The following is an 11713-nucleotide window of genomic DNA, read 5'->3' as shown; positions in this document are numbered from 1 at the left end:
GTCAACGGATTGGCAAATGTCTATCTGTGATTGAAGAACTCTGGCAGTGGTCGGTGGACTAGCAGAAGTCTGGTGGTGGTTAAGAAGAACTTTGGCGGTGGTCGGTAGACTGGAGAAAGTCTGTTGGTGGTCAGCAAACTGGCGGAAATTCGTCGGTGGTCAGGAAGAACTCCAATGGTGGTTGGGAAGAACTCTGATGGTCATCAGCAGACGGACGGAAGTCTGTTGGTGGTTGGCGGCAAGCAAGTTCCCAAATTCTTCCATTTTCTTCCTTCTTTCTCCTCCTCTCATGAGAAGAATGGGGACTATTTATAGTTTTTTGATAATGACATGACTTATAAATATGGAGAAGATCAAGGTGAAAATGAGAGTGGTTTGAATGGATGGCCAATATTGATCCCCTTGATCATGGACCGTTTATTGGTCATTTGAATGCCTTAATGATTTCAAAATTTGGTGATCTTGGGCTTGTTGGATTCATCTAGTCGAGCCGCTCGATTCAACTATAAGCATGTCACGTTTATAATTCATTTGGTAATCCAAATGATAGATTGAACCTTCCAAAAGTGTTTTGAACCCTTGATTTGGGCTAAGATTGAACTTATTTTAATGTCATTGGGTTCGTCTTTTCGAGACGTTCAATTCGACTATAAGTTTGCTTAAATCGGAGTTTGGATGATTCCAGACTTAATTTTGGAAGCTTTCAACCTCCTATTTTTATTGAGATTTGTGCTTGATCAAGATTTTTTTTGTGACGAATCAATAATATTTTAATGTGATTTAAAAATTTAAGTGTTATGTAATTAAATATTAAAACTTACATGATAGATATGCAAATAAGGATGCTATAGGAACATGTAAATCCCTCGACATATGTATTTAATAATAATAATAATAATAATTGAATTACCTTCACGTTTAATGTGCTTTGTTGCTTCACGTACCAAAACTCCTGAAAATTCTGAAAAGGCCAGTAAGGAGCTTAAAATATTTCAAAGTGTGGTCAAGCTGAATTGCACGTGGAAAAAGATGGAAAAAATGTCTTACATGTTCTAGACTTCTAAACTATTTAAAAATTATGTATATATATATATATATATAAGCAAAAATTATAATTACTTTCATCATTTCATTTTGGAAAAAAAACAAAATTTATTTGGCTTAACTTTCAAGCTGGGTTTGAATTCAAAGCAAATTTATAGAAAGTAAAGCATTTGTATTAATATATGTATTTAGTATTTACTTTAAACTAAGGGTATTTAATAGTTAATTATGCACTAATCATTAAAATCAAAATAATTATATATTTGATTTTAATGATTTAAATATATTCTTAATATTAGAAATATTTGGGTTCATAGATTTTAATAAAAAAATAGAATAATTTATTTGATATTATTTAAATTGATTACTGAAGTTTAAATATAATTAATAATAAAGTATTTTAATCTGAATATTTTGTTATTTTTTTGATGTTTCTATCTTATAATAGCATACATAATTTTTCAAGTATATAAAATATATAAAAACTGATAAAAAAGTCTTAAATAAATCATCAATTAAGCAATTAAATTATTATTAATTGGATATTTTATTTGGTAAACTATTTGTTTCACAATAAATGAATATATTCATTAATACAAATGAGAAGTAAGTTGGTGCATGTTTAATCTTGTTGGTTTATATAATGAGTTTTTATATGGCAATTTTGTAAATAAATAAATATAATCAAGCTATTCATCTTTGTGCTTAAAAACCTAACCATTTTTTCCCTAATTTGCATCATTATCATTTATGTTGAAATATAATAAGATAGCTTCATTGTTCCAATATAAGTTTTGGATAACCTTTGGACATTATTGGATAAATTTAGCTCATAATTTACAATATATCATAATGTTAGGTTGTGCAATTTTTTAAAAGATAAATTTCTTGACAATAGCTTTATAAAGTAGTAAGAAAGTTGTCTCTTCGTTTGGGACAGCTTTCCTACTGCTTCTTAAAATAATTTTTTAATGTACCAAAAAAATAATAAAAAAATAATCCCAAACGAAGCCTTAGAAGTGCTCAAGGATTCATGACATAATTTAGAAGCTTACAAAGCTCCGTTTAATGAGTTATTAAGAAGATCATAATTATCTTGAAATGTTATTGAATCAAAGAAAAAGTTATTAGATATTAGATTAATGATTTTTGTGAGATAAAAAAAAATTAAAATTGAAGCTTTCGAAATTATTACAATTTTTTAATTACAAAATTTATGATTTTGAGTTGAGACTTACCTAGAGTGGTGAACATACAAGTGAAATTATTCTAGTATTATCTAGATTTTTTTTTTTTGGGTTTATTACATATATAGTACATCTATTTAATTTATTAATAGTACATGTTCTTGACTTCTTAAATTTGACAAAATGTTCATTTCCGTACACATATTTCAACCATTTTTAAAGTTTTAGCTAACTCTCTTTTGACTTATTAAGTGTTAGAAAAATTACAGCGATGAAAAGCATATATAGATCATAGTATTGTTTATCTGAAATAATCATAAAGGGGAAAAAATATGAAGCTTGGTTCAATTGTAATTATTCAATGTATAATTAAAAATTGAAGAAGATAGGGTTATGCAATTGAAAACATTTATTCGATTTTTATTGTAGGGATTACACTTACAGAAGTAGAGTGTGAATAGACGAACAATTGACGTCCAATAATGAGGTTAGATATCAAAAGTCAAGCGGTGCTTATCGGACGAGAAAAGTCAGGCGATGGTGATGTAGATTGCTAAACGTGCTTGTCGGTGATGATTGCTGACAAATGTAATAAATTTTTTTAGCTCTTTCAGCTCTCAAACTCTCTTTATAAGAAATGGTGTCATATTAATAACATTTATGAGATGAAACTTTGATAAATTTGATTAGAATCTAAAACACTTGATCAAACGACCCTTATTAATCATTTTGATTATAGATCATTTATATAGCATTAGAGTATCCTAATGATATCATAATCAAATTATATTGAGCTCGTTGGATTCGTTTTGATAAGCCGCTCGATTTAATTACTAACACCATGACCGCTTCTTCCTCAAACGTTGGCACAACGCAACTTCCATTATGGCCTCTTCTTCTTCAAATTAACTACATTGATGTCGGCTCCATCGAGCTCGAGTTGTAATGAAATCTTCTCCTTCAAATGCCGCCATTCCCATCATGACTTCCTCTGTCTTCTTCTCCTTCAAATGCTATTATCGATCGAGCTCTCATCATGACAAAGTCATGACATTTCTCTGGTTAGCTCACAAGTCGAGCACGAGCTTGCCAACCAACAAGCTGTGTTTAGGCTCCATCTTTGAGTTTGACCAAAACCCGAGCTCAAGCTTTTCTATATTTATATCAATCATTCGATCTCAAAGTTCACCGTGAGACAAGCATGACTTGACTCATTTACACCTCCAGCATAGATTACCAATCAAAATTTAGAAATTCAAAATTTCTCTATCCGTAAAACTACTTCTATCATACATCACAAAATTTTTTTCTTAACATCTGCTTCAGGAACAATATAAGTTAAACTACAGCACAATAAAAGAAAGCAAAAAGATATATCAAATGATGATAAAAAAAAATAAATAGATAAATATACGAAATTTATAATATTTTCCAATTCGATATGTTAAATTAATCATTGAATTACTTAATGATAATTATGAAAATAAATTATAATTAATAACATTCATTTTCGAAAACAGGTAAAATGAAAAAAAAAAATTATTTATTTTGTACGCAAATTACAAAAAAAGATAAAAAAGAAAAAGAAAAAGATCTCTAATACGTTTCAAAAAGCGATTTTGAAGCCATCGAGTTCGACAATAGCGAATGCAATTGATTATGGCATTAAAATTCGATTTTGTTTTCGATTACATCACAAATTATTTATTTCGGTAGTTTCATAGATTTCAGGCTTTATTTTCAATAATAATTTAGGGTATTATTATATTATAAAATATAAAAAAATAATATTTAAAATATAAAATAAAGAGAGTTATTTAATTAAGATGCAAATTACATTTTACATAATTGGATTTATATTAAGATGCACCCAATAAAATAAATAATTTATTACCTTATTTTTAAATAAATTTGATTATCTTAAAATCTATAGTGTCCAATTTTTTCTCCATTGTAAAATTGTTTCCTATATAAAAAAAATCACATTTTCGTAAATTTATGTTTTGTTTGGGACGGCTTTGTTACTGTTTTCTAAAACAACTTTCTATTATAAAAAAAAATTAGTTAAAAAAATTGTTGTACCAAAAAGTTGCATTAAAAATCAATAAAAAAGCTGTCCCAAACGAAACCTTAGTCATGAAAATTATTTTCTTTGCATAAAAGTTTTTAAAAATAATAAAAAATGATAATTAATTAAATAGAAGCATTTATCATTATCTATAGTAAAATTACAAAGAAGTTATCCCTTAAACCTATAAATATTACCTCTGGATGTCAGATACTTCATATATAGAGATTTATGAAGTTATCTACCAATACAAAGTATCATATTCTTGATTTTTAAAGAGAGCTAAATTACATTAAAGAGAGAAATCGATTAGGACTTCGATCACTTCATAAAATTTTTAATAGGATTCTGTTAAAAAACATATAAGTTTTGAGCACGAAGGCTCCGTTTGGGACAACTTTGTTGTTTTCTAAGACATATTTCTAGTACAAAAATATCTTGAATTAGAAATTTTTGTACTAAAAAGTAGTTTTATAAAGTAACAAAAAAGCTGTCCTAAACGAAGCCAAAGTCTTGCTTGAAATTTCATCCAAATTCTACTTAATTCTACCATAGAGTCAATTTGGGATAGCTTTTTCGTAACTTTAGCAAACACAATCATATGTCTATTCAATGCCTTACTTCTTCACTTTTCTTTAAAATTATGTAACTCATTATTGTGTTATAGAACTTAGGATTATTGGTTTATAAAACTTTTCATTGAATATCTTGCCATTCTTAATGGTTTTTAGGGATCTCGACTTACGTTTCATTTGGGACAGCTTTCTTATTGCTTCTTAAAATAACTTTTAAGTATAAAAATTTTAATTTTTTACTAGCAATCTGCTTTAAGAAGCAGTAAAAAAGGCGTCTCAAACGAAGCTTTAGTTGGACAAATATTAAGTTTTGAGATTTATTTTGGGGGCATTGAGAGAAATTAATCGTCAATTAATGCACACGAAATATATTAGACCTAAAGATCATAACCTCATAGTTGACAGCCAAACTCTTAACTAATAGATCAAAATCGGCTACGAAATTTTTTAAGGGTTAGGTATTCATAAACTGAATCAATTTCATTTATTTATAAAGAAGAAAATATGAGAACACTTAATTTTGTCGTCTATTGTTTTATTATCTTGATAAGTTTCTTTCTCAAGCGTGTGCTTTGTATAAAGATCTATCATATTTAAAGAATATGGATATTAAACCCAAACAATTTTTTTTAATTATTGTTACACTACTAAAAAACCTGATTTTTCGCAGCAGATTTTAGTAGCGGATTTAAAAACCGCAGCAAAACATCTTTTTTGCACCGGTTTTAACCGGTGCAATTTGCACCGGAAACCCAAACAATTTTTTTTAATTATTGTTAATGATACTGCAAAAGGTTGTTAGCCCATCAATTCAGAAAATCAATGCAATATCTCTTTAGAGAAAATAATTATGGTGGCTATGCCTTTTAGATGGTTAAAGTCGCAATAAAAAGGTCTTTGAAATTGGTACATTGAATGCTCTAACTTCCAAAAATTCATTACTATTATGATAGTTTCTATAAGTTTATAGCCATATACATTTATTATAGATATTTACTAATTAATAATGAATATACAATTTTAGTAATCTTAAGTAGGAACAATTATTACGTCCTCCGACCGGACGTAGAGGAATGTCCGGTCGGAGGCCAAATCGCGCCAAAAAACGAGAAATACCGAGCAATATCAAACTATAACGAGGAATACCATCACTAGAAAAAACTCGTACAACTCGGTATTGCTCGGTATAGCTCGGTATAACTCGGTATTGATCTTCACAGAGCGGTATTCTTCGTTATTATCAAATAATACCTAACAATACCGAGCAAATACCGAGTTTTTTTTGCGGGATTTTGCCTCCGACCGGATGTTCCTCTACGTCCTTACACCAGACCTAATAAAAGTTCCTTAAGTAGGTGTGCTAAGACTTTTTTTTTTTGTGAATTATGTTTGAGTTAAATAAAATTATGCACCACTCATTTAAAAAAAAAGGATGAAAAAATTTGATAATAAAATTTTAATAATGAATAGAATAAGAGTATGATTGAATTTAAATAAAAAGTAAATGAGATTAACTAAAGAAAGTGTGAAAAATATGAAAAGAACTTAGGTGGAGTCAATAGGTTTGGGATGAGATCCTCGAAGATAATTGATGTTTTTTATGCTCTTAATTATACGTTTTGCAAAGTAGAATGTTGCAGTTTAGTTTTGTCGATAAATTATATTTCAATTGTAGCTTATTTTGACTTCAAAAATAGATTTTGGTATTATGACATATCCTGAATTGGAAGAGAAATTACAAGGATGTTGTTGTTTGGGTGCTTGTGCTTAAACTCTTTGACAAGGATCACCTGATAACATGCATAGCTAAGGGAATTTTGATCGAAGAGAGTTTTCCAATGGTAGTGTAGATGAATGCATGGAAAATAAGGATGATTATATTGAGTGAGTTTATTATAAAAGACGAGCATCATGAGGTTTAGCGGGTGGTTTACACTTGAATATACCTTCTTAGGTATTTAACAGGCACCTGACATGTTATAACAGATGAACTCCAATATTGTGAATCTCGACAATTAAGACTCTTCTAGGGGTCATCCATCCCAACTAAGCAAAGTTGTAAAAAAGGAATCAACTCTGCAAGAGAACACCAAGGGTTTACATGGATCACTCAGACAATGACTCACCCCAAAATCAAAAGCACTCTCTCGATCAAAGCCACTCACCGTTACCTCGAGTGGAGTTTCATCAATGAAATCCGTCATCCATGCCATAGGGAAGGACTTTACTAAGAGGATTCAAGCTCGCCTCACCACACACAACTAGTTATGGAGTCCAATACCCTCACAACTTAAATAAACTAGCCTCCCACATCGAAGTTGTCTAAGGATTCCATCCAAAAGATTGTCAGAGCCTCCAAAGGACTCGTCAGCAATAGTCTTCTCAATTCGACCCTCATCAACATACTCCCCTACATCCACTTGCCAGCGTGTACTCAGTACAAGGGTATTCACATTGAGGCTTAGAAGTTGAACTAAAAGATGCAACCATTCAAAATGCCTATTAGAGCATGACACATGTCAAGGGATGCTCGTATTTGGGGTCATTTATTATTGTACTTGTTTTATTCTTTTTGATGTAGCCTTCCTTGTACCCCTCAAATCTCTAGAAATGAAGAGTGAAGAAGCATTTTTTGGATCATTTAACATTTTTTAACAAAACTATTGAGCTGGTGATACACTTTCCCAAACCTTCCTATTCTCTTTCACAAGTTCATTGGTCCTAGCCTTCTTAATTTGCTTATTAGTAAGACCAGGTGTCACCCACGGACATATTTAGATTCATCAGGTGGAAAAAAAGAAAAAGGGCTGTGTTAGGGTTTTTAAGAAGTCTAATTTCATTATCAATTAATGCATGCACCAATATTAGTTCATAATAAACATTAGCTCTAATAGTCAAACTAGCATCACTTTCTATTGCCATCAATGTACATGATCAAACTACAAAACTCGTTTGCCTAAGCATTAGTATAATTCTGATGAATTATTTTGTTGATTGCTTTGTGAACTATTTGGATTATGTGTTTCTATGAGTACTAAATCTAGGGGTGTCAATTTTGGGTCACGGGTCGGGTTCGAGTCAAACCCGAAGTTGACCCGGCACTATTTGGGTTCGGGTCAACCTGACCCGTTTTTACAAATGGGACGATTTTTCGGACATGAACCCGATCCGCTTCGGGTTAACCCGACCCGACCCATTTACGGCAGAGTCAGGCGACGACAACAGTTACGACAGAGTTAGGCGACGGCGGTTACGGCAGACAGAGTCAGACGACGGAGCGGATGCGACGCGAGTCAGGCAAAGTCGCATTACTTTATTTTAGTAGAGGGCATTCTTATTGAGAAAATTATGTGATGTATCTTTGATTTTATGATTGCTAAAAAATTCTCTTATATAAAAATTTATGAACATTTCTCACTTTGTTCATCATTCAAGACTTGAACTTATCATATAATTATTATGTAAATGCATGAGTCAAATTTGACAAGCAATAATTAAGGGTTCAATTGAGAAGACTTTCTTAATGTTTTTTAAAGTAATTTTTTAGTAAAAAATTTCTAGTTCAAAAACAAAAAAATTTCGTATTGAAAAATTGCTTTAGAAAATAGTATAAAAAAGGTCCAAAATGAAGCCTAATTTGTATGTGATAAGCATGAGAAATTATTCTGTGAGGATACTAGACGGTCCATAGATAAATCAGAACGCATCACATCACTCTGCGCATAATGGTACTGAGCACCAATACCGAACAAAAAAAATGACGTAACGTGTTCTGATTGATCTCCAGACTCCATCTAGTGTTATCAACATAGACTAATTTCACAACAAGCACATAGTAAATATAATAAAGGTTGTCTTCTAGCATAGCAGTATTGCCTATATCTTTACTGACAACAACAAATGCCCCTTAACAAATCACACAGCGCAATTCAGACAGCTAACTTTCAACCACATTTCGCAAAACCAGCAGAAATATAACTTATTAATTTATTTCACATCAATTTCAATTGAAACCACCACTATAACAAACAAATATTAAACCAATGGTAACAATGGCATTTTGTAAAATACTACCAAAAAATTGATGGATTGTGAAATTCAACATAAAAAATTTGGTTAAAAAATATTAGAAATGATATGTATTTTTTTTTTTAAATAGATTTAAATGAAAATTTTACTCATAAGATCATATCCAACCAAACTCCTCATTTTTTTCGTTTCAAAATGTAATAATAGTCAATAGTCATATCAAACAGTAATTCACTTCGACTATAACTCTATTTCTAACATAAAAAAAAATCGATATAGATTCTTTTTCATCTTCATTTTCATAAAAAAAAAGGTTTCTATGAATAATGTGACACTAATATTGGCATCGCACTGTTCACAGCAAAAAAAAAAAAGTGTTTCTTTTCGGCATTTAGGTAGAGGCTTGTGGTAGTTGCAAACAGACGTTTGCAGCTCGGTTAGAGATACCCTACTAGAATATAATGGAGAAAAATTTCATGTAATCAACCACACAGAATGGAGAAATTATTCAGTGCGGATGCCGAACTCAGCTCTACATCTAGAGATCAACCAGAATGAGCAATATCGAGCCGCATTACTGATGTGGCTCATTCTAATTGGTCTCCGAATGAGTCCAACATGCTCACAAAATAATTTCACCACAAAATGGGGCTAAAGGCTTCGTATTGTTGTAGTTGTATAAAAAATGCCTAATTATTTTCCCACAAAACCTCTCTTAGCTAATGCATATGCAACATTTTAATTTTCAAAACTTTCCCTTGAGAATGGAAACTTGTAATTAAATACTTGAATTTTGAATAGCTCAATATGCATAAAGATTCTATATATTTATAGAAATTGCAATAATGCTTAGCAAACGCCACAGAAGAAACTGCTCATGTTAACCATTTTTATAATACATATATTTACATAAATAAGCAAGATCTGAATTTTGATCCAAGCATCCACTCGATAAGCCTCAGATGAAGAAATTCAAAACATAAGCAGAAACTCTCATGATAAAAGAAGAACACTTTGATTTATATCTCCATGGATTTGCTCCTATGCTTGTGCAGGAATGAATAGCATGATCCCATTCCACTGAAACCACATAAATAATGAAATATCAATATCGGTAATCACGTTTTTTATCAGAAAATTTTCAAATCAAAATCATGAAATTAGTAAATTTCGGATGAAACCGTTTCAAACAAGTTGAATCTGATCCAGAATTCTCGAAAAATTCATTCAAACAAGCAAAAATAAACTCACTGCAAGCAAAAAGCACAGGAATTCATCCAAAGTATTATATTTGAGGTTTTGAAATTAATGAAAAGTAAATTTATCTTTAAAATTAAAAACGATCGAAATTAAGCACCAAACAAATTTAGAAAGAAAAGTTTCTGTGATCAGAATGAAATCGGAATCAAAATCGAGTTAAAGAAAAAGTGCAAATAACCTAGAGGAAATAGATAGAATGAAAACCTACCCCCCGTTTCTTCTGCTGCTGCTGCTATCACAGCTTCCATTACTGCAACTCCTTTCCTCACAATCACTGTTGCTCGGCTTCGGCGAGACCTTTGCTCCTTTCCCTGCACCGACTCCGGCGATTCTCTTGCGACCGCCCAGCGCAGCCCTAACCCTAGGTATGAACGCCTTCATAAGTAACCCCGACATCCCGTTCTTTCCCTCTCTCGAAACCCTCCTCTGTTTCCTCTTCATTTCAAAGCTATCCTCAGCCGTCTCAACCTCCGGCTTCTTCGCTACCGGAGACTCCACGATATCCCTCAACGACAGCTCATACGCGGGAACTTCTTCCTCTTCCTCTTCTGGCATGTTCCGCACCAAGTCCATCATCTCCTGTCGGTACTTTTCGATCGTCTGTGCCCTGGTGTTCGTGGGCGGAGGGTACTTAAGTTCATCGGAGGCGGCGGAAGCGGATGGGGGTGGCGGGAGAGGTCTGCGAGTCCACGGACCGAAGTTCTGCTCGGTGTCCGGTCGGCCGAAGGAGTTGCGGTTAGATTTCATAAGCATCTCAGCCCAGAGGTCGTAATCCAGGGAGTAGGGGTTGGGTGAGTGGTGTCGGGCGGTGGCGGAGGGTTGATGCCGGCGGTGGTGGGGCTGGGCCAGCATCGTGATTATTGAGGGGATGGAGACGGTGAGGGGTAATGAAGCTTGTAAAGCAGGTTGGGTTTTATGAAGACGGGGAGGCTGTATAGAGGACAAAAGTCCAGGTCAGGGATTAATGCGCTGTAGAACTTCTTAGAAAAATGACGTAAAATTAGAATATTATTAAAGGATTATTTTATTCAAATAATTATGTTAAGATATGCCCATTAAATTTTAATCATAATTTTAAATCACTAAATTTATTTAAATATAAATCTAATATAGAAATATATATACATTATATTTATTTTCAAAATCTAAAAAATTTAAAATTTATCATAAATAAATTTTTGCTATGATATTTTCACCTAAATTATTTCTAAAAAATAATATATGTTTTAATAGAATAATAAGATTAAAAATTATAAAATATATTTTATTTTTTATGAAAATTAAAATAGAATAGTGGAAGCTTCCAAACTACCCTAATTAAAATTTATTATAGTTATAAATATATTAACATTTGAATAAATCTCTATTATTATTAAATATTTCCCTTAAAAGATTATCAAATAGAGTTTTAAATATATCAACCATATCTACCATTTTTATATCTACTTATATCATATAATAATCTCTTAATTATATAAAAAGTTACTAAATTTAACTTACTTATAATAAATAAATAAATTAATTAAAATAATTTAAATTTTAAATATTAC

General features: G+C 31.5%; 1 protein-coding gene across 1 annotated transcript; it reads right to left on the bottom strand.

Moving 5' to 3' along the window:
- Positions 1 to 9711: 9711 nt before the first annotated feature.
- On the bottom strand, positions 9712 to 11078 carry LOC110097949. Its single transcript, XM_020824621.2, has 2 exons — positions 10372 to 11078; positions 9712 to 9983 (listed from the first exon to the last, which is right to left on the bottom strand). The coding sequence occupies exons 1-2, from the start codon at positions 11013 to 11015 to the stop codon at positions 9923 to 9925; spliced, it is 705 nt and encodes a 234-aa protein (XP_020680280.1). The 5' UTR covers positions 11016 to 11078; the 3' UTR covers positions 9712 to 9922.
- Positions 11079 to 11713: the final 635 nt, after the last annotated feature.

This window comes from Dendrobium catenatum, unplaced genomic scaffold (genome assembly GCF_001605985.2).
Source record: "Dendrobium catenatum unplaced genomic scaffold, ASM160598v2 fragScaff_scaffold_946, whole genome shotgun sequence".
NCBI classification, from domain to species: Eukaryota; Viridiplantae; Streptophyta; class Magnoliopsida; order Asparagales; family Orchidaceae; genus Dendrobium; species Dendrobium catenatum.
This window is presented reverse-complemented; position numbering and strand designations above follow the sequence as displayed.